At 39.2% G+C, this 24,771-nt stretch overlaps 1 protein-coding gene across 1 annotated transcript in view; it reads left to right on the top strand.

The window, feature by feature from the left end:
• The window catches only part of HCN1 (hyperpolarization activated cyclic nucleotide gated potassium channel 1), a 311,369-nt gene that overhangs the window by 152,735 nt on the left and 133,863 nt on the right, over positions 1-24,771 (top strand). Inside the window, exon 3 of the mRNA XM_054575326.1 lies at positions 23,532-23,693. Within this exon, the coding sequence (XP_054431301.1) occupies positions 23,532-23,693 (162 nt within the window). The remainder of the gene's footprint in view (positions 1-23,531; positions 23,694-24,771) is intronic.

Genomic DNA, 24,771 nt, shown 5'->3' with positions numbered 1-24,771 from the left:
CAACAAAGACGTCAGAGTGGGGGCAGAGGGGAATAAAAGAGAGTACCTTAGTATGGCAACCAAAAGAAACATGAAATGATTCATTGTGTTCTGTCATTTAAAATCATTCGTGTTTATGCCAGCACACTGGAATCAAGTTACCAGTGGTAAAATCACCCTGGAACGTGTACCTCCAGCCTATGAGCCGGCCATTCATCCACTGTGCTAGGCAATATGGATCAAAGCATAAATATGTCGAGAATCTAATGCTTAAATTGGTTGCAAATAAATAAAAGAGAAAGAAAAAGAAAGGAAGAAAAGAAAGTATCGGCAGGATCTGACAGAGATCCAAGAGCAGAAGGGTCTAAGATAGATAAGCAATTTCTATGGGAAACAGAAAGGCTTTACATTTTTGTAGTGAAACCCAAGTCGATGTACAAATTCTTACTACTGATTTTATCTTCATGCCCATAGGCTTTACATGTTTATTTTAGTTATTAACTAAAAGATTCTTCTTAAAATAATATGAGCCATGGGATGGTCAATTAAAGTGGCCAGGGAACAGTGCAAATTTTCTGTATTTAAAAACCATAAAACTCCGTAAGTTGGATAAATGCATATTTCCCCAACCCTAAGCACTAAATATAAATATAAATATAAACATAATGTTACCGGTTTGTGCACTTTCAGACACAGAAGACCATGGGCAAGCATTCTCTACATCATCTGCTATGAGCTGAGTGTTTCAAAACTCCAGTTTCCCTGGAATAGCTAGTTTCATAAATGACTAGTTATTTTGAAAAACTAAGTGATTAATATCAAATCTACTAAGAAATTTCAGGAGTTAGTGAAAACTCTAGCATTGTCACTATTTATTGAATGTTCTTGTATTATATAATACTATTTTTTATTAAGACACTACTACGAATTTTATTTTTTTTAAATTTTGCTCATTTCTATCAATGTAGTGGCAATGGAAATAGTTAAATTCGACTGTTTTTGGAAATCCATCTTTCTCTTCTCCAGTTTTTGAAGCTTTTCGTGTGCCTCCTTCTCCTCCTTCTCCTCCCCCGCGCTCCCTCCCCTTCCCTTTCTTCTCCCCCTTCCCTTTCTTCTTCTTCCTTCTTTATTTCCTCTTATTCTTATCATTTTTACGATTTTGCTTGGATTTGTGAAAATCAATTTCATTTCAATTATATTTTCTCCTTTAGAAATCATTCTCCAATGTAGATTAAGGAGTGCATTTGAAAAATCTGTATGTGGTTATTTCATCCCCCTGTTTAAAACTCATAACATTCTCATTTTCCAGAACAAGGCTTTTAAGGCCATTTATATCTGCATCTTATTATCTTCCATCACAGCCCGCCCCCCCCCCCCGCCCCCGCCATTCCCCCTCCTTCCCATTGTTGCCCTGCGTTCGGATACTTGACGCTCAGTCTCTGGAGGCGCCTCGCACACCCCTGGGTCCTTCCCTTCAGGGCTCTTGCCGGGCTCCCTCTCCGCTGAGCTCCCTGACCTCCCTCCTCAGCGTCCAACCTCACCCCAGCGCAGGTTCGCTGACTTCCAGCCATCCGCCAGGGTCTTGCTTTGCCCCACAAAACTGGCAGACACACCCACTCCACGGACATTACCTCCTTGACTTCATTTTCTAGGAAAATTCTCCTGCTCCCTTCACCCCAGCCACATCGGTCGCCTAGCAAGTTCCTAACACGCCAGCCATGCGCCCACATTAGGGCCCTTCCGTTCTTTCTCACCGTGACCCTTCTCTTTTAGAATCATTGAGACTAACTCTGCTACCTTGTTCTGGCCTTTGCTCAGTGAGTCTCAGCTACGCAGACGGTCCCAGTTCATACGGCGGGTGCCAGCCCTGGCCCCACTCCAGCCGAGCCACTCGTGTTCCCTGATCGGACACCACTCCTCCATTTCGGGCTGCAAAACTGGGAGTCGTCTTTCTGATACGCTACACAACTTATGTGTTTACTTGGTTTATTCTGTGTTGTCTGTGTACCCCCTCCCTCGCCGATAGAATATAAGCTTTTGAAACAGTGGAAATCTTTAATCTTTATTTTGTTCACTGATGTACCCTGAGATGTACCCATCGGTGGGTTCTGTATCCTCGGATTGGATTCAACCAACCATAGATTGAAAATATTAAAAAAAAAAAAAAAGGTACGTTGTTGCTGATATATACTATGTAGCTATGCCTAGGATGGGTGCAAGGCTACTGAACATGAACAGGCTCTTTTTTTCTTTATTCCTAAACAAAACAATATAACAACTATTTATGTGGCATTTGCATTGTATTAGGTATAAGTAATCTATAGATGATTTAAAGTTTATGGGAGGATATTCGTAGGTTATCTGCAAGTACTACTGTTTTTTCTATAAGGGACCTGAGCGTCTGCGGATTTCGTATCCCTGGGTCATAGACCAGCCACTCCCACTCTCCTGTGGACACCCAGGGGCGACTGGATTTTATACCCGGGAGACAGTGCATGCTCGGTTCCAGACACTGCAGGAGAGTGAGTCACACAAAGATTTGGGTATCCTAGTGTACGTGAAAGTTTGTTTGCACTATACTGTCGTCTACTAAGTGTGCGTTAGCATTATATATGAAAAGGCAATGTATATACCCTAACAAAAAAAATACTTTATTGCTAAAAAATACTACCCATCAATTGAGCCTTCAGCAGGATGTGATCTTTTCACTGGTGGAGGATCTTGCCCTTCAATTTGTAAATGATGCAATATCTTTCAAGTGCAATAAAATATAGCACAATAAAACAAGTTATGCCTTTATGTTTTTGACCACAGCTCTGAGTATTTTTACAGAGTTTGGTCTTACATATTAATTTAGTCTTTCAAGGTACATTGAATATTTTGAAATACTGATACATTGTTGTTGATTTTTACATGTTTTATCCATTTATATTCCAACCAATAAGGAATGAATTCATTTCTCCACATCCTCAATAGGAAAAAAATCCAAATTAACCATTATTGGTGATGAATGGTATCTCATAAAAAATTGTTTGTAATTGTATTCCAAGATTGAACATTATTTATATTTTATTGGCAAAAATTATTTTTCTTTCATGAAATTGTGTTCATAAACTTTGCATAATTTTCTATTTTGATGTTAGTGTTTTTTAGTATATTTACAATACATTTTTCACACTAATTATGTTATCCATTTAATTTAAAAATATCTGACTGAAGTTTTATTGCTATTTTTCTAATAATTTCTCTTCTACCTTCTTTTGTTTATTGCCTATGCTAGCTTCACAAAAACTTACTACCAGGTTTGTTTACCTCCTTATTAGCAGATCTAATGGCTATTTTTTTTTCTCTTTGACCTTTTCTCCCTTCTGTTCTTTGTGCAAAACCTGCTTTTCTTTGACTTTCAAAGAATTAGTCATGACATTACCTATTATTTCTCAAGGGACATTTTAGGTACTTCTTTTTATCATATTTCTTCTATAGATCACTTTTATGTCACCATTCTGCATGGTTACATTGTCTTCCTAAAGATTCAGTCTAGGAACGATGCGCTCATGCCCATAACCTTGAGCAATGTTGATATAATAGTCTACGTATTCTTTTCTCTTTTGCTTAAACCCCACATCTTCTCAATGAAGTGATAACACAAAGAGGTTTTCAGTTTCCGGAACAAATGTTTTTCTTAGTTTTGAGAAATGATGATATACAGGGTTGTCATTGACACAGTGCTGACTAGGGGGTACGATTCCGAAATGAGATGGGGTGTCATGTCCTCATGTGTTTACAGGGGCTCCTTTGAGTGTACATTAGCGTGGTTAGAAATCTGTCCTGGAAGTAACATGGAGTGAAATCAGCAGGATCTATTATTCTGCAGATTTGTTTGCATTCTTATTTTTAATTTAATAAATATTTACTGAGTTTTATGCAAAGCTAAAAATATAGGTACAGTAGTAGGGATATAATGAAAAGCAAACCATATTTTTTATGTACATGGAACATATGGTCAAAAGAAGGGGGCAGACAGATGGGCACTTAGGTCCCCGCATGCTAAGTGAGAGAGTGAAGCCCAGCGTCGCCATGGAACATGAACGAAGGATTTCCAGCATCATCCCAAGGGGCACAGGGAAGGTGTTCTAGAAGAAATGAAGGCTATCCTGAGATCTCAGTTTGTAAAGGAGTCAGGTGAAATTATAGAGAAAGTGAGAAGAAGGTCAAGAAATCAGTAAGCAACCATGGCCACTGTAAAGATTTTTTTTTTAAATGCTAAAATGATGAGATATTTTAAAGTAGTTTAAAAAAATAAGTGGTGGTGCAGCTATGACTCACTGTGAGCAGTATCATTGTTTTTATTTCTGAGCTTGTTCTAGATGCAGAGATACGTCATTTGAAAATTCCATTTCTGTTTGTGAACATTACGGCTTAGCCCCTTTTTCAAATTGTTCATAAAGAAGTCTATTAGAGAAAATAAAACTCTGTTATTAAATGTAGTGAAAAGCTACATTGTTTTTCCGGCTTATTTTTTTTATATAAGTATAAAGTGTCTCTCTGCTGAATAAAGAAAAAAACTGTTTTGCTGAAAAATATAATTAAGACTTCTGTACATTCTAATTTATGGCTGTTGTCTTTGCCATTCGGGATATATATACACACATTAGGGAGATTTATATCCCATATATAGATCCCTATTATCCCTATATATAATGTATGTATACACACACACATACATACATACATACATATATAAGGTAAATACATTTATCTATATATATAGTGTCCATAATTGAATACGTGGGATGCCTCACAAAGCCATTTCTATTATTAGATCCTATGTTTTAATTTAACCTTTATTGTATTTTTTCCGTTACCATTTAGTCCCCTTACACCCGCCTCCCCCCCCTCAGCCTCCATGTCCATAGGTTCCTCTTCCTTTTTGCTCAGCCCCTCCACCCCTAACCTCCCCCTGCAACCAGCTGTCACACCCTGAACTTGTGTTCTTATATTCCAGTGTTAGTACAGATCATCGAGTGAAGGACAAGCTCTCGTGGCAAATGTACACAGCTAAAAATGAGCACAAAACTGGTGATAAAGAGTGGGAAATTATTTTTAAATGTAGAATTGCATGATCTTTCTCTAGAGGAATGTTGATTGATTTAAACTTAAATGGCGTCATGCCTTAGAGTACCTTCTGGTGTGCATATTTTATATCATTACATCACTGTGAAAGACATGTTTGTTTTTGTATAGTCTTTTATCACAACAAGGAGGACATGAATTTTCTATTGAAAATACAGTCTCTACTTGAATTGCAAAATACTAAGCCTTTTCCTATTAAGTGAAAAGTTTCTTATATATTTTAATACATTTTGATGAGTAATTTGACAATCATTAGGGTTTGTACATTTTTACATTATTTTTATTGTATTTTCCCGTTACCATTCATCCCCCCATACCCTCTTCTACCTCCACTCCCCCACCCCCACTATCACCGCACTGTTGATACTTCAAAGACTGAACATATATATTTAAAACTAGGTTTTAATTCAAAACTGTGTCAATGTGCCTTTTCCCTTATACGAGTTCATTGCTTTGATCCTGGGTGAAAGCATCATGAAAGATTTAACAGAAGGATTTTAGATTAATTTGAACTTGTTTCAGCAAAATAGAAATATAAACCAAAATTTTTCTTTGTTATTCAAGATGGTCAGGGATGTCAAAGATAAAGAGATACATTACAAGTGTGTGAAAAGCATAGAAACACACACATACGCACATGCACAAACACACACAGACCTCAGAGTATTTGGAAGTAAAAGCCAGTTGCACACGGAGGGAACCGATCCAGGTGAATGGGCAAAGCACAAAGGGACTGAAGCAGACTAGCCCTTGCGTTTCATCACCGTGATGCTCAAGGCATTTATCCCCTTTGGCGTCATTCGTTCTACCCTTTGAGGAACGACCAAGTGGCTGCCTCGGTCGGTCGCGGACGACTGCTGCAGGCAGGAAACTGGATGGCATTGGAGACGCTTACCTGCCAGCGCCCTGCCTGGGGCTGTATGGTTTCAAAGGACGAGGGCCACCTTCAGGGGACGCTCGCCGCTGTCCTAAGCACGGCCAAGCCTCACAGGCCCGAGCTCGGTCTTGCCGATCTGGGACCGGCGCGCGGACGCGGTGATCCAGGTGTTTCCACGCCGCTGGGCCATGCCCCTCGCCGGCGCACGGGCGCTCCCGCGCGCACCGGCGGCCGCGGGCTGCGTGGCTCCTGCGCCGCCGCGGCGTTCCCCTCCCACGAGGGGTGCCACGGCTTCTCGAATTTGCCATTTCTTGGGGAGCTTGTGTTCTTTGGTTTCCGTGAAAGGTGCATGCGCCTTTGAGGGGTAGGTATTTTACCTACACCTAACAGAAGGCTTTAATACCATCCGACAAAGTCTCATTCTGAAAACTATCTTGTGTAAATCTCAGTAAAAGGTTGGAAGACTTCATTTAAAGAGTAAACCTCTTCAATATTGGCACACTTAAATGCTGTACCGCTTGACTTAAATATTAAAATACGAGGCTGGTCCGCAGCTGTTGTGCGGACAGGCCCGGACCGCTGAGGAGGTGCCGGAGCTCACGCTCACTCTCGCGGGCCTCCTTCCCCTGGGAGTTTCTGCCCCTCGCGGGTTCCGTGGCCTGCGGGCAGACTGGGTTCACGGCCACTGCCCGGCTGCCGGCGACACCGAGAAACTGCAGCATGTCGCCACGGCAGTGCCCCGGGCTTCTTATCTGCCCCCCAGCCCCCCAATTTTCCCCTCGCCTAGTTGTTCTCTCTTTCTTTCTAAATGCATTTCTGTCGGGCTGTTTGAATTTTAGCATTCCCTTGCTTAAATCAAATTAATAAAGTGGAACAACGGCTTATCTTACAGGAGGATAAATGTTTCTGGGATTGTGCTGAACTTAATCACTTGTGCGTCATCAGCACCTCCCACGCGTCTGCCTTAGGGGCGCAGGGGATGGATAAGTGACCTTGAGTCTCTTCTTTGAAGTAGGTAACAAGTAAATGAACGTCGCAATCGTCCCTGTTTACAGACTCCAGTGATCGCACAAAGCGATCATCCTATGAATTAAGCCAACTTTGTCAGTTTCTGTCTGCGATTTAAATCTGGAATAATAAGAAATGAAACTGGGAACAGACGAGGAGGCAGACAATCCAGAGTCATGTGTCCAATGCACAGGGTGATCTTCCCTGCTTTTTCTTCTTCTTGTAGATGGGATTCAATTACAAAATTTTGTGCAGTGTTCAAGATGGATCACTAAGTGTTCAGTCATAGAAGATTGGCTGAATAGACCGTAGCCCATTGATGAATTAAGAGGCAGATATTTTAGATATCGTAGCAATTAGAACCTGACCTACACTATTTTAATATAGAAATTTTAAATGTCATTCATATGTGTAGAAAAAGACCTACAACCACCGTAAACAATACATTCATTTCTATGGGGATAAAGCCCATTATGTGTTATTCATGGAAAGGCTACTTATAAAAATGTATGTATTGATTTCTCCATTTATATATATGTATATATAACTGGGTTCGCCTGTCCCTTCTCCTGCTCCTTCCCCCAGGCTGTCACCTCTGCCTTTCCCCGAGGCTCCAAGGGCCCTTCTCCTGATTCTGTAACTTGTCTCCTGACCCCACACAGCCTCGCTGGTTCACTTCTACTACCTCTGTAGCTTTCAAAGTAAATTTTCTCTCGTAATTGGAAAAAAACCCATGTCCCTCTTCAATACCGGGCCTCCTTCTCTCTGGCGTATTGGTATTGAGCCTACTTTCAAACTTGTCTACAGCTCACTTGTTTTACCTCTCACTTCCCTGTGTCTAATAGTCCAGCAATGACAGCCTTGCTCTGGGTTCGTTTCTGATCCTGCAATCCCAGCTGACTTGACTGGACACTCACCTAGTCTAGATGTTGGACCTGAACTTGCTCTCCCTGCTCTGACATGCCCTGAGAGACAAGTCTATTTGACCATAAAATTCAAATATACTTGGAAACATACATATTTCCCACTCATACATGCTATTCAATGAATACTGGTTTTATTACCCACTACTCAATAAAGTCTCCTTGGCAACATGGCAGGTGAATATTTAAAGAGGCATGATTTATTTTTTCCATAAATTGTCTATTCAAATTTGCTAATTGAGTGTGCTTCTCTGGCTTGAAAATTAACAGTGAAATTAGTACCTCCCAGTTCTAATCAGCCCAGGCCGCTGTAACAAAATACTACAGATCGTGTGGCTTAAACAAGACCTTCATGTCTCACTGCTACGGAGGCTGGGAAGTTCAAGATCAAAGTGCTGGCAGATGGGATGTCTGTTCACAGATGACCGTGTTCTGGCCACATCCTCACACAGCAGAGAGAGAAAGCACACTCTCTGGTCTGTCATTGTAATAAGGGCTCCTATTCCTCCAGGAGGGCTCCCCGCCCAGGACCTACACACCTCCCAGAGGCCCAGACTCCACATCTCGTCACACCGCGGGGCAGGGCTTTCACATGAATTGGGGGGGGGGACTCAATCCCATCTATCGTATTCCTTTTAAATGATGCTCTTCTGTGAAGTTGGCTGAGGGATAGAAACCAAGGTTGCAGGATCCTTAGGATCACATGTGGCATTGGTTGCGTCCATGGGAATCTTGAGAACGCTTCTGTGCCTTCAGGTACACATGTTGTCCTGCAGCTTTGCTCACTTGCTGCTCTTAAGAAAAAATGCTTCATAAATATTTTTACTAAAACTTAATCCTAAAAACTATTAGAATTTCTCTCATGCTGTATATGTGGCCCAGAAATTGGGCCCTTGAATATGCCTATTTTTTTCTTTAAGAACTGCTGGTTCTTTTTGATGAGACTTAGAAAAAAGGATTTGAGAAATGTAATTTTAGAGATAGATGTACAACTTTTCACCCTTGTTGGTCTTAAGTAAAAATGCATGTTTCTCTAAATAAACTACTAAGCATAATACAAAATTCTCTTTTATTAACTCTTACACTACATAGATTACCAAAGGAGTGAAATGATGTGGAGACCAGAATCAATGCTGAATTTAGCAGAAAACACGACAGTGATTTGTGAGTCTGAATTCTGGGTGAAAGCCCAGATGATAATGATGGCCACCTTTTGGACTCCTCCATTTAGGACTTGTCAGAAATACTGAATTCTTTTGAGTTTAAATTGTACCAGCTCAACAGGAATAAGTCCACATCTCCAGTTTTGAGAGTGTATTTTGGCTCAGGCTAGGGTTAGCCTGTTAGCGCAAATTGAGAAGGGAGCTGGAAAATACACTGAAAACACAGTGGAGTTCATCTTGTCAAATTCAGTATCAGAGGAGACCAATATTTCGGTTAATTTGAAATAATCTCAAAAACTTAAAATAGTTTGCCCCGTCATTTAAAGGAGTATTGCCCATCCCATAATATTTTAAAAATACTGGCCCTGGTCAGCAGCTCAGTTGGTTAGAAGATAGTCCCAATACGCCAAGGTTGCCAGTTCAATCTCCAGTCAGGGCATACATAAGGATCAACCAATGAAGGCATAAATAAGTGGAACAATAAAGCAATCTCTCTCTCTCTCTTTTGCTCTCCCCCCAATCTCTCATAAATCAATCAATAATTTTTTAAAAAAGTCTGCAAGTTCAGCATACATTCTAAACGTAGAAACCAAGTTCTATTTAATAACAATTTTATGGTTATAGAACATGTGATGATGACCATAATGATAATTAAAACTGCTTTCATACACTCATTATGTGCAATCAAAATTTAATTAATCATTAGTTTATTTTATGTACTTACTATGCAAGCCACTATAACATTATTGATATTCAAACTAAAAAGAAACATAGTTTCTGCTAGAGTTAACCAGAAAACAAGTACAGGGTAGGGCAAAAGTAGGTGTTGAGTGTATGGAAAATAAGACAATAATTAATAAATAACAATATAAGAATAAACTATGTTTTATGTACTCATAACTGTAAACCTACTTTTGCCCCACCCTGTATGTCATTGAGGTCATTAGATTTTTGAATTAATTTTTATATGGGGGTACAAACTGTAGTCTAGTTTCATCATTTTTCATGTGGTTTTTCAATTTTCCCAGCACCATTTATTGAAGAGGCTTTCTTTTCTCCATTGTATGTGTTTGGCTCCTTTTTCAAAAATTATTTGCCCATATACATGTGGTTTTATTTCTAGGCTCTCAGTTTTGTTCTGTTGGTCTGTGTGTCTGTTTTTCAGTCAACACATGCTGTTTTGATTGTCACAGAGCAGTTGCATAATTTGAAGTCAGGTAGCGTGATTCCTCTGGCTTCATTATTTTTTCTCAGGGTTGCTTTCTTATTTTTTAGTAAGAGCCACCTGGATGGCAATCTTTGTGTGCCATTTATTTTCTATAAACATTAAATTGAATTAATATTAACAAGTGGTAGATTTCACACATCTTTATCCAGCTATTCAACATATGTTTATCACAATCCTGTGCCAAAGACCATGAGAAATTAAGAGTTAGATATGATCCTCTCCATTAAGTATATATTTGAATGGAAAGAGTAGGAAGAGGGAATCATAAAATCTCACAGGGTGGAGGTTAAGAGAAAGGGACGTAGATAAGGCTTGAGAGATAAGGAAGGGTCAGGTTATGTAGGGCCATGTATGTTACACTTGGGATTTTGGCCTTTGAGATTTAATGGAGTATTGTTGAAGATTTTTAACCAGGAAAGTAGCATCACCATACTTGTGTTTTAGAAAAAATAAAAACTTTACTTGCAGGGTGAAGGAGAAAAAATATAAAGATATAGAAAAATTGTAGGAAATTTTCAAATAACCCATGTGAAAAAAAGGGTATCGTCCAAATTAAGGACTTTGCCATTCAGGACCTTTTATGAAGGGAGGTTCACAGAATGCAGTTACTAATTGAGTTTGGAGGGTGAGGGAACAGAATAAGTCCAGCATTATAACCTTGATAAGAGGACACCTTGAGGTAGGACACGGGTCTACCTCACAGGATTCAGCGTGGATGTAGAGGGCAGGAGAGTTTAATAGTTTGGGACATCTCCTGAGGGACTTGACGATGGATTTTAAAATTAAGAGGGCTGTCTTCAGTAGAAGCAAGGCAGTGGAGTCCCCTGGTTGTAAGTGATTGTTGATGTTATGGACATGGAAGTGGTCCTCTCAGAGAATATCTTGAGTAGAACTTGAGAGAGCAGAGAATGCCCATATTAAGGGCACTGCATCTATCTGACTGGAGAATTGGGAGCAAACAAGAAGCACAAAGGAAAATCACACTCAGAAACAAAGCATGGAGTGTCAGAGGAGTATATGCAACCTGGTGACTAGACAAGGGTGATCAAGCACATGAGGTTTGCAAATTGCTTACTGTGTTTAGTGGGGTGGACACATGTCAGTTTTATCATGGGTATTTTCAGTTGACAGATAGGAAACACCAGGTTACAGGATATTTAAAAGTCAAATATAGGGTAAAAAAGCGTAGAATTTAGAAAAAACATTTTGGTATATTTAAGAAGAGAGAAGTAGATATCATTGAAGTGGATGGAGAGGAATATAGGTTCAATGTACCCGTAGGAGAGATTTAAGCATGCTTAAATGCTGAAGGGGAAAAGCATAGGAAAGAAGAATCTGAAGAAGACAGGAGATAATTAATGAAGAAAGAGCATTGAGGGTACAGAGAGATAAGGCAAAGGAAAAAATGTGGATGCCAGAAAGAAAAAGAGTATGTCATGCTCCAAAGTAAGAAGGAGAAAGGATGGGTGTGCAAGTTTGTAAATGACAATATTGTTCCCAGGAAAATTGGACATTTTATTTTATTTTATTTATTTTTAGAGGGGAAGGGAGGGAGAAAGGAAGGAAGAAACATCAATGTGTGGTTGCATCTTGCACGCCCCCTACTGGGGACCTGACCTGCAACCCAGGCATGTGCCCTGCACTGGGAATTGAACTGGCGACCCTTTGGTTCGCAGGCCGGTGCTCAATCCACTGAGCCACAGCAGCCAGGGCAAATTGGAAGTTTTATACGTTCTGACTGAGGTGAGAAGGCAGGGAATGGTAGACTTTGGGAGACTGGGAAAGTTTGAACGAGCTGCCCTGGAGAATCAGACTACATGCTTTTGTGGAACATGCCAACCTCATTCACCAGTGTTTACAACCTAGTCGATGTTAATATAGGGAGCTGGTTGTTTTGTTGTGGGGCACCCTTGAGCAATGTGTAGAAGCTCAAATATAGGAAGGAGTGAGAATGTGGACAGTTAAGATTGGAATAGACTATTACCATGAGAATGCAACAAAGAAGAGCATTAATTGACAATTTGTATAAGATATTTATTGGAATAATGGATTTTGTGTCCAACTGGATAAGGAAGTGATGATGAGTAGAGAGAAAAGAATGGGAGAAAATTAGACTTTGTAAAGATTAGCCATCTCAAACCAAAAAAAACAGTGAGAGTAAGACATTGAAAAATATCAACTAGACAGGAAAAGCAATGATAAGAGAACTTTTGGTGCTAACAAGCTTGAATAAGTATAAACTGCAATGATAAAATTGTCTGTATGAACATTGGTCATGTAACCAGGGTATGACAAAGGATGCTATATTCTGGAATTAAGGGTATATAAATTTATTTCATCACAGATACAAGATTAGGATTCTTTTTAAGTCAGAATCTCCATTCTGTTATCACAAAGAATTTTGGAAAAAATATATAATAATCCCATAGGTTCCCATTTAGAAAAATGTAACACTTGTTTCTAAGCCAGAGCCTTCCTTCCTTCCACCCTTCCTTCCTTCTCGCTTATTCACTTCTGCTTTGGCAACATGGGTTAAGTACCTGCTTTGCAAATACAGGGGCTCCCAGTCTAGCAAGGACACAGATATACAAACACATAATTATAGCCAAGAATTAAATGCTTTTAAACAGGTATGAACTAGGCCCTATAGGAGGAAGCTCTCAATTTCTCCCTGGGGATGTCAGATAAGTCTTTGCTGAGGTAGCAATGTTTGAGCCAAGTTTTATAGTCATCCATCAGCAAAGGGACGGGATGGAAGGCATTGTATCAGGAGAGAATATCATGCAAGCAGACACAGCCCCGGTCAATCATGTTGTACAAAGGCATCATGACGTGTGTGGTGTGGCCCACGCATGGGGTGTCTACAGAGGAGGGAGACAGATGACGGGGAAACAGTAGACGGCAGGCATGTCACAAAAGCCCTTTCAATGCTAGGCCAAGGAATCTGGACATCAGAAAGATTCTCTATTTAACAACAGTTTAAGCAGGGAGCTTACACGACCAAGTTTGAATCATAGAATGATAATTCCGGATGCCAAGTAGACTACATTTTCAAGGAAGGTGAGACTGGAGGTGGATGATGTCAGGTGACTAATAATGTTAAAAAGATAATGATAGAGACAAATTAATTAGTGAAAGAAAGTGTGAGTATGTGCGCGTGTATTGTGGGGTGTACCATGAACACTAAAAATTTGAGTGCCTAACATTGCATTCTGTACAGTCAATATTTGACAAATTTTTGGTGATGAGATGAATCAGATATAGTCAAAAAAAGTTTTATTACTTTTAGAGGTCCTTCCATATATATATCAGTTTATATAATTCTTATAAAAATTCTGATAATTAGGGATTTTCAACGCCTCAGATGGCCTGACAAAGCTCTAGGTGCACAATGATCTGAACTTGTGGGGTATTCTAATGCATATTTACTTTGGAAGGTGTCCAATTACTGAATCTGATGGCATGACATTTTCCGATAGATCAAGTTTTAAAGGTTTCTTGCGTTGCTAACAACTTTGCCAACACTTGTTTATTTTTTTAAGTTTTGGTTTCTTATTGGGAGTTTGCAATCATAATAGGTTTTTTTCTTTCTCTTTCTTTTTTTTACTTATTGGCTTTAGCAAGTGTCAGAGTGTGTGGTTGATTCACTAAGAATCATAGTTCTCTGCTACCAGCCTTATACCCCAAATCACGTACTTTGCGGTTTCTTTTGGTAGGTATTTGCCAAGACAGTGAACCAGCGTTGCTGACACAAATCCACTCAAATAAATTAGCGTTTCAAACTAGACTGGCTCCTGCAGCCAGCAAGATGGCCTGCCAACGCATGATGTCACTCTGATGGCCCAGACGACAGGTTCTGAGGCATTGTTTTCATCGGAGCGGCTGTTTGGGAAGCTTGCCTTCCTGCCCCCTGCCCCGGGTGCCCGTGGGCATACGGTGCCACGTGCCAGTTTGCACATCACCTTCCTAGGGGGGTGGCGTTCAGAAAGGCAAGCTAACATTAGGGTTAGCCTTGTTATTTTGTTTTATTTATTTAATTTGTTTTATTAACAGAGGTTTAGGAAAATTATTTACATGAAATAGTGTTTTACCTCTGGTTTATCTTTCAATTTCTGAGTGTACTGGCTCCCCTGTCTTTTCATTTTTTAAAAACTGTACTTTTTTATTTCTAAAGTAGAGTGTATTACGGAGTTTTACATGTAGGATGCCATTGGCTGTCTCGCCTTTCTTTTTGTTGAAAAGCTAAGGGGATTTTTGGAAACTGAGGAATGTGGAGTCTGGACTGGGACTCTGATGTGCTTGTTTCAAGTTACATGTTTCTCCAACAAGCAATTTTTTAAGTTCTCTCATGGCAAAATTATTTATTTAGTGCCTTTCTATTTCATGTTAACTATATTCATCTCTAATATTAACAAAATAATTGCTAAATTAAAAAAACATATAGTTAGCAACTTAATGTTTCATGAAAATGCATATGACTAAATGTAAAGTTTTTCTACCACCCTACAAATACTAATTTTCAATATTTTAAGTAAAAGAAACAATAGTTGAGATGCCAAACATTTATCATCACTTGTGAATTTAACCAAGTTTATGAATGTGACATGGAAAACATCAGAGTGGGTCCTTTCTCACGGAATTAATGGTAAATAGAAGACATGGCAATATTTGGGGTGTATTTTAAAACTAAGTTAGCAAGAGACCAAGAAAATATATTATGCATTTTATACATGTCTTGGAGGCAGTTTACTAGAATTTGGTTAACTGAGGATTAGTGCAAAAATTCTTTTTGAATTATATCTGAATGGAATGGAAAATATGGCATATCCTTGCTTGGTAATTTCAAAGCAATTTAATAGATACTTATTAAAAATATGTATTATATAAAATACCACCTATAGGAAAACAATTTGCAGAGTATATAAAATCAGGTAAAATATCCTCTGCTTTGTTTGGTTTGGTAGTTCAGTCACCAGAGCTTGAGATGGAATTACCCTTCTGTTTTAAGAGCATTCATTATTTAAATGAATTTTAAAATACAGATTGATGAGATGAAATCTCCAAAGTAAAATGTCTGTTCTTACTAAGTTTAGGGACATTTCTCCATTCCATTGTATGGAGTATTTTTGCCCTTCAAAGAGCATGAATTCATGTGATTGTTTTCTATGCTGAGGAAATGAACTAGTAACAAAAACTAAAATAATTTTACTATTTGTAGCTCAAAAAGCAGAGATAACTAAATTTGTACTTATTGGAGTGTGTAACATTATAAATCTGATGAGACAGCAGTTACACAAAAGAGAGCGAGCAAAAGATTTACATAAAACTATGAAAATACAAATGAGACTATTATTAGCAATGTTATATCTAAAATGGATTATTCCACGATCCTCTCCAAAAAACACAATGTTATGGAAATGTCATTTGAAATTCATTTGCAAAAGCTGTGCAGAATTCAGAAAATAATGTGAATGTCATTATTTGCTTTTTTTTACCCTTCTTTTTCTACACACACACACATACAATCACACACACTTATGTAGCCACTTCCGATTGCTTTCTTGATTATCATTTCCTACTGTGTACTAGGCAAGGAGCAAGATTAGTAAGTTTTATGTTTAAATTTTTTTAATTTCTACTTTGGGTTTTCAAGATATGATTTGCCAAAGAAGACTTTCAGAAAAAGTAGTTCTATTCATTAAATCAATATTTTAGCGCTGACTTCATCCTGGAATTAAGCGTGTGGGCAGCATCAACTGGCCTTCACATCCTATCATTAAAGGTTCAAATATACATCGTAAAACGTGTTTTCTATATTCCTCATTTGAATCTTTCAGGAGTTGCACAGTTTGTGTGTATTGTTTATTTATAGCCACTGGAAGTTTATAATAGAAGAATAAACAATGATCTTAAATAGTTCAATTGTAATGAATTTTCATTTCTCCAGCGAACTTAGCCACCAAAGACTCTTCTTAGTAAAGTCATTTTCAATATTCCTTCGTGATTTGTAAGCTGCTTCCTAAAGTAAATCACGGCCCGGGGGTCGCGCTGCCGTTGCCTTTTTCTGGGGCTCTCTCCAGGGCACAGATGTTCTGTTCCGCCCCGGCGTCCTCGCGCAAGTTCAGCTGAGATAGTCTAGTTTTCGAAGGCGCTTCAAGAACGCGAAGATGCAGGTTTGCTCAGTTAACAAAATGCGAGCCGTTCGTTATCAGCATACTTGTTCCTGACCATTTCCCAGTGGGCAGCTGGTATGGACTTGAAATTCAAAGGCGGATGAGTTAGGGACTCAGGAGCATCGGGCCTGGCCTGTGCATGCAGATCCGTGGGCAGGTGCATAACCGCCACGGGTGGGAGGAAGTTGCGGAGCCTGGGCTCTGTCCCGCCGCGCCCGCCGCCTCCCAGGGTCGGGGGCGCGCTCTCGCGCCTTCGCGGGCACTGCTCCCGCACCATTTCCTACTAAAGATATTGGGAGATTTCATGTTATAATATTTTCCCGTCTTTTTATATTTACTTACGGATGGTCTTTGATTTTTCTCAACTAGTAAAGCTAAATAAAGAGTAATTTTGCCTAAAGACATACTTTACCTAAATGTTTAGATATATGGTATTAAAAGCTCATGTGAAAATACGTCCGAATAGAAATGGCTGATAGACTGTGCAGTAGCAAAGGAAGGAAGCTGTCATAGAGTCCAATAGGCAGGGCAAAGCTAGTTAAGAAATGTACCAAACCTTTTTACAACTAACATGTCTCAAATTGCTTTTTAAACTTTATACATACGTGTTAAATAAATATGGAGACACAATCAAAATAAGACATGCACAAATTAGCTGTACTTTTATTTTTTAATGGTCATGAGTGATAACTAGTACATTCGGCTCTATAGTTGTTAAACTGTTAAGTGCCGCTTCGTTTACTGCAAAGTCCTGCGATCACACAGATCTTTAGAGTTCCAATGATTCAATAGTTGTGCCAGCCCTGACCAGTGTGGCTCCGCTGGTTGGGCGTCGCCCTGCAAAGCAAAAAGTCACCAGTTTGAATCCCAGTCAGGGCACACGCCTGGGTTGCAGTTTCAGTGCCTGATTGGGGTGCGTGCGAGGGGCAGCCAATTGATGTTTCTCTTTCATACCAATATTTCCCTGCCTTCCTTTCTCCCTCTCTTCCCCTCTCTCTAAAAATAAATTAAAAAATATTTTTCAAAAGATATTTGTGCCATTTCAAAAAGAATGCCACATATATATAGTATATATACATAAAATATATACATTTGAAGATTTAATCCCCCATTTGGGGCAATGAAGTCATCCTTAAGTGTCTTTACACCTACGCACATATCTGTGAAGGGGAGGCCGGGGGAGCTCAGAGAAGATGTGACATATGCCCTTCAGGGAATCAAATTGTGCGCCAGGTTATACTTCAACATGTAGCTGTGGAAAGATAACCACTAGCCGCTCCAGGGGCAGGCCAGCTCCTTCTCTGTCTCCAAGTTCCAGTGAGGAGAGTTTCTCTAAGAAGCTAAACTGAGAGGACCATAAAGGAAACAAAAGATTCTTTTTCAGTTTAAATGCTTTTGAGGATTTGAGAGATTTTATTATTTCTTAATATTTGGGGCAAAGCTAACATAGAAATTAATGATTCTGACAAAAAAGTAATCAAGGAATTACAGCAATTTGGTTTTGCCACCACATCCAAGAGTCTAATCAATAGACCAATAGTATGTCTTTTTTAAATTTTATTTTTATATTAATTCTTTTGTACTGCATTTTACAAAAGTGTTTCTCTGCCCACTAGAGAGCTGGTTCCCACAAATGGATTAAGGAACTCAGATCTGTTTGGGCTCTTGGAAGAGAAAAAGGTCAGGTTACTATCAAAAGATTGGCAGGGATTTTGTTTTGAATAGAAAACATTCTTTTGAGACTATGGGGAGAACAGTAAGAAAAGCTGTAGAGGTATGTTTGTTGGAAGGAATGGGAGAGGAGAATTGTGGAAATATAAACATAAGAATGTCATTTTCCTTTAGAAAAGTTAAAACTGAACAGAATAGTCATGAGTTTGGAGGGAATAGAAAGAGAAAAAGATAGGATAGATGATGTTAGAAATAGATCATAGCCAAGGGCCTCAAATAATGTTGCTATCTTTTAAAAACGCTGTGGTCATAATCTACTGTTTTCTCGCCTGTAACCTTCAGCAGTTCAAGAATAGAAGGTGTCCGTTTTGATCGATCAGAAGTTGACATTTTGTGGAGAAAATGCAATGGGAAACCACAGAGTCCTTAACAAATGGAGCCGTGTGGTGGGTGGAGATCATGAGGTTGCTAAATGCCAGAAATGAGGTTAAGGTATGGGTGGGAGAGCCAAATAGAAGGAACACTAAAGAAAGTAATTTTTTATATACAGCTAGACAAATAATTGCCTGAACTCACAGAGAAGAGATGGGAAAATGAGGACAACTGTCATCAGAACCTAAGGCTTACAAATATGAAAGAACCAAACCAACTCTTTTTGAGAAAGCTACCAGAGAGTCTGAATCTTTGGGTGAGAGTGAGCAGGACTCATCCATCTCAGGGAAAGCGCAGAAGGAGAGGAAGAATTTCATGACAAGGCTGAGGGTGTAGAAAGTCAATAGATAATGGAGGGGGAGTTTTGGAAGGGACAATGGAAAGAAGAATCCGGGAGAAAAGCACCCACTGGCATGAGGCTCTGACAGGAGGTATACAAGGTTGGGGGTAGACCATTGCAAGTAGACTCTTTACAAAGTCTTCTGGAGATGAGAGGCCTAGGTGGCTGGCTTTCCTGAAGGTATGGCTGGCCACTCTTAATGAGATTCCCAAGTGAACAGGGGGCTAATAAAAGTAGTCCCAGGACTGCAGTCGCTGATCCATGTTCAAACATATCACTGGGAAGAGTGCTCTTCTCTCATATGCCAGGTGAAACCTTCGAATAAAGTATTATCCACACTTTGTACCTAAAGCCTGATAAGATAGCCTGGATCATTTTCGAGGTAAGAATTGCAGAAGGTACAGTAGGACTCCTAAAATATAGATTTCATTATTGATTAAGATGAGTACATATTGAATCCTAAATATATGCTAACCGTGAAGCAGACTGAGTAGCTAAACGTTGGTCTTCTTGTTCTCTGTTGTTGACACGGCTAAAATACATTCATCTAAAAGTTATGCAGGGGCAGATTTATAATGAGAACCAAAAAAATTCAACCTTGTTTTACACCTAAAACATAAGAAAGTTTTTTGTCGAGAGAGGCATTTCTGGCCCATTTGATTTTCTTAATGTTGCTTTGATAAGACTATGGAAGGTATATTTGAAGCCCAGAATAAATATTGAGGTCAGAGAAGCGATCTAGCCTATAAACGGTCCCCATCTGTGAAGTCAAAGACTAGGGACAGATCACTGCATGCTATGAAAAGTGTTAAACTACTCTTGACAATTTTTGTGGTTAAGTAAAACATAGGAGATTAAATGGTTTAGGATTGATAAGGGCCCGCTGATTTCACAGGGGGTTGTTAAACTAAGAGACATCTGAAATCGGTGCCTAGGAAAGAATGTGAAAGCATCTGAAAAGAACTCAGCTGCTCCACGAATATCTGCCCTCCAGCATCCCCGGATTTGGCCTTTTAGAAGCAGAAGGGAACATGCATTGCTCCTGGGAAGGTGTTACAAATACATTATACATACGGTGAACAATTCTGCAAAGATTAGGGCAAGGTTGGGGATTCTAAATCAAATTATCTTAATCAGAGCGTTCCTTAGTTTTGGAAAGCTGATTAGCTACCCTCTCTGGAGTCATTGGATCCCATTTGAGCAGAATTTTAGAACTATGGTGGTGTAAAAAAAAACTGAGGGGGATCTGCAATCTGACCTTTCCTCCCCCTGGAGTCCTGAGAACAACACAGTGTCCAGAGCTGAGCGGTGCAAAGCAAAGGCCTTCCAGTGACATGTTTTGCAGTCTATGTTTTGATGAAAATAAAATTAAAGAGTGGCTTTTAAAACTTATTTTATTTTTTTCAGTTGGCTCTATTTTAATTTTTTCCAATTGACTCTTATAAGTACCACTTCAAATCATATCTTTGAAGGTAAACATTTTTATTGCTTATGGTGTTGCAGTTGCCCCAATTTTCCCTCCTTTCCCCTTCTCCCCCCAGCGCCCCCCCCCAATTAAAAGCATGTTGCTAGTGGTCAGAATGGCCTGTCTTTCTTCTACTTACACCCAGATAACCCAAGTCAGGTTTTGAGTCAGATCACTGGGAAGATCAAACATAATTAATTTTAATTCTCTGATTTAAAACAGAGCAGCACAAGCTTCCCACTCTTAAGATCAGAAGAGATTGCTTATGCTATTTCTGTTAAATGCCTGCAACATTCTCATTCACCCATTTAGCAAATTACTATGCGTCATCTATGATGTTATTTTTGTGTGAAGTCATGTTTGCAGGAAGTAGTATTAAATAATTGATTCAGACAGAAACTTATTACTCAACGATGTTCACCTCGTAGAAGGAAAATAAAACCCAGAAAATATTAATTAATCCGTGGTATGATCTGCTTGACCAGGAAGTTGAATGAAGCTGCACTTAGGTTTACACTACAAGCTGCCCTTAGACAATAAGACGTTGTGGCAATGTGTAATTTAGACCACATGTTTCCTTGTTGGGTGAGCATGACTCTCTACAGATGTATGTGCTCCATAAGAAAATAATCCTCTCCATCCAAATAGTCCATGAGCAAGGTTTTCACAGGACTGTTAATAATCTCAGCACCTGGTCCCGTCGGATGACTATGTTTGTCAGCGCGTATGATGGATTATAACAGCTCCAGAGTCGACCAGGTCGACCCCCAGCACTACACACATTCATTATTATGTTCTTTCAGGTAGATCAGTCAGGACGGATACACGTGGATTTGACTATTTGAAAATGGCCTCTGATACTAACCTGTGTCAAAATAGCCAACTTGCTTCTTCCTCTTCCGAAGTTAGGTTTCGGGGAAGCTCCATAAAGTGAGATCACATTTGAACATGTAATGTTAAAGACCAAAGGGGAGACTGTTTCTGAAATTCACCATGTGAGTTACTATGGAGCACCCTCTCTAATGGGCTTAGTATATAAATTTTGGACTCGTATTGCATGCTAGCATTGTGAGGCTGGGAACGGAAATGGGGGAGAGGAGATGCTCATTTCTAGATTTTGTTCTGTTATGATACAATCATAATACAACAGGGGTTCAGTAATCACATGGAGGCATAAATAACTAAATAAGGAAACAATGTGTTTTTAATATGTTATGAGAGACCTTATTTCTCCAATAAATTCCTTTATAAAAATAGTGGTTATGTTTCTCTGGAAAACATTTCAATAGAGCTTTCCTAAAGGCATTGATGAATATTAGCAAATTTTATCTTAATTCACCTTAAGGTTTCACAAAGAAAGTCTCATTCCATAGAAAACAAAATAGAAAATTCATAAAATTCAGCTTTACTCAGAATGGCCCTAGTTCACTGTAACACCCCAGGTCTCACTCCAGAGCATGAGAGCCGAGGGATCGTCGCCGCCTGTGTGCTTCGAGCTGCCCGACTTGGGCAGGGAGTTTCCGATCATTATTGGTTACTCCAAAGAATCAGGTTGAAAGGTGGTTTGTTTCTCGTTTGATCCAGAAGTTTATATTCTGTAAGTTTACTTTGTTTTCCAACAATGCAACACTTCCCCAAAAGACATATTGAACTGTTTTGGCAGCAAATACTTAGGCATAAATATAGAATTCTATTACTCAACAACAACAACAACAAAAAACCCTTAAATGCATGGTGATTTATTTTCCTACTTTAATAGTAGACAGTTTTTAATTACATTTTACTGTATTATTTTTAAGGAGAAATTATAATGAAAATGTTAATACAATTTCCATTTACAAACTCAGTGGCCAAGAAATATCTCAGGCAGTAACATCAAAAGGACTTCCCTGTGGGTTTTCCAGATACAAAAACAAATTAAAATACAGCTTAGAAGAAAATAAAATTCTCAGTGCCTTAAGTAAATTATGTGTATAGCTGTCTGAATATCAAAATACACGAGCTGTTGCCTTTAAACTTACTTAGAACCCCAAACTTACTTCTAAAAGGGATTCAGACCAGTGTGTACATAAAGTAAGATTTTTTTGTTCACTATAATTACTGTGTCAAAAGGAATATTGTTTAAAGAATGAATGACTAATATAAATGTATCAAAGTGGAAAACATTTAATTGAAGACAGATTTGGTGATTTTGTAACAGTGCAACAACCGTGGTCCTGCCGACTCCCTCTCTATACCCCGGCAAGCATCTCTCAAGGGTTACAGACGTTCCCTTACAGGTATATGGTTTCTAAATCAACATGAAAGTTTTGTGGGGCATTCCTCTATTTCTGAGATAATTTTTCAATACCTGTCATCCTTGTTACTTTAAAAATAGACTCTTCTTTGGTGAATTATACAAAATGTGACTCTAAGTATCTCAGGGTATTGTGTCTTTGCATATTTAGCCATATTAAGCACATAAACATATCAATAAAAAGGTTCATAGGAAAGAATAGCCTCTATTATACAAATACTGTAAGTGGAAATAATTTTATTTTTTAAAATATTGTTGCATAGCTGTTCCTTAAACCAAATCCAGGGAACTGTAGTCTCAAAGGTCACTATTCAATATATACAATATAGCTAAAAGTTAGCTGCAATTAATTCTCAGTTGTACTTTATATTGTACAAATAAACTCCCCTTGTTAATAATTTTCAGTCCTTAGCTTTTTCTTTTCTTTTCTTTTCTTTCTGTCCTTCAGTAAATCCATTAACAAGGAATGAGACACAGACAAACAGGTGGCTATCACTCGCCAGTTTTGCTACTTTGTTCTAAAACAACTTTACTAAAATGCTCAGGAGAACAGTAAATGAAAACGACTGGCAAAACTGAAGTTTTCGAAACATGACCCGTACATTTAATGTATTCCCGTCGACCCTGTTCTTCGTGGAGAGCCCGCCGTTGGTTGCCCTCCCGAGGGGCCAGGTCTCGGGGTAAAGGTGCAGAAGCGTAACTCTGCTTCTCTTTGTAAAAGTCCTTCCCGTATTCTTGTTAAATCACTGCTTACACTCTCCGGTGTCAATGCCTACCGACATGGGTGGTGTCAATGATTTTTTTAAAAAATTGTCCGAGTTGACCGTGCATCTCGGTCCGCAGATTTTCCACATGACGTACGACCTGGCCAGCGCGGTGGTGCGCATTTTCAACCTCATCGGCATGATGCTGCTGCTCTGCCACTGGGACGGCTGCCTGCAGTTCCTGGTGCCGCTGCTGCAGGACTTCCCGCCCGACTGCTGGGTGTCGCTCAACGAGATGGTGGTGAGTCCCGCGCGTCCCCGTGGCCCCGAACCGTTCAGGTGTTTATAGAGTGATCTCGTTTTTCCTCCATAAATGTTGAGAGAAAACTTCCTTTTGCTTCCGCTGTTATAACATCAGATGTTGTATTTCTTTGCTACAACAAAATTGCATTTACATGGAATGTTCCTGGGCATGTCTATGTTTCAGAATCTCTTTTTTGATATCGTCCTCTGTGTATATTGAGACATTTTATTTCAAAGGGACACGCACAAACATGAACACATATCATCACGGCACAGCCTTCTTTTAAACAGGCCTCCTGCTTAGAATCACTTCTTTCTTTCCACCTGGTTTTCGCATTTACCGCGCTCAAGACATGCAGTTCTAGGCATTGTTGAGCTCGCGGAGACGTGGGCCTCAGTAGAAAAGCAAATGAGGGGTGTGGAATGGGCCGTGGTGTTTCAGGGAGACCCCTCCCTAGGGGAAAACTTCATGGCAAAGGTACCCTCTAAACTTTACCCTTAATAGTTTGTAACTATAAAAATCTGTGAAGTATAAATTTGATTTACAGAGTTCATCCATAGTCACATAAAGTTTAAGAGCATATGTTATGACCTACATAGTGCAACACTCACAAACGAATGGAAATAGTAAATACTTAACATATATACCTTCTCAAATATTTTTTATTTGAGTTCTTATATTTTCTTCTAGCATGACATTTTATTTCTTTATGTTTTCAAGTTCAATTTACTGGAGTAACATTGGTTAATAATATTATGTAAGTTTAGGGGTACAGTTTTACAATACATCATGTATGCATTCAATTGTGTGCTCACTCCCCAAAGTCTGGTCTCCCTTCATCACCTCATATTTGACCCCCTTTACCCTTTTTCCTACCCAATCCCCCCTCTCCCCTCTTAACCACCATTTTCTTGTTTGTATCTATGAGCTTGGCTTTTGTGTTTGTTTTTTTTTTTCATTTGTTCCTTTTCTATCAGGCTTATTTACTTAGCATGGTACTCTTGGGATCCATTTGTGTTGTCACAAATGGTGATATTTCATCTTTTTGTGGCTTTGTAGTATTCTGTCATATATA

This window comes from Pteronotus mesoamericanus, unplaced genomic scaffold (assembly GCF_021234165.1).
Source record: "Pteronotus mesoamericanus isolate MK-2021 breed Mesoamerican mustached bat unplaced genomic scaffold, CSHL_Meso_final contig_29, whole genome shotgun sequence".
In the NCBI taxonomy this organism is placed as follows: Eukaryota; Metazoa; Chordata; class Mammalia; order Chiroptera; family Mormoopidae; genus Pteronotus; species Pteronotus mesoamericanus.
The sequence above is the reverse complement of the archived record's forward strand: the minus strand, read 5'-3'. Positions and strand labels throughout refer to the sequence as shown.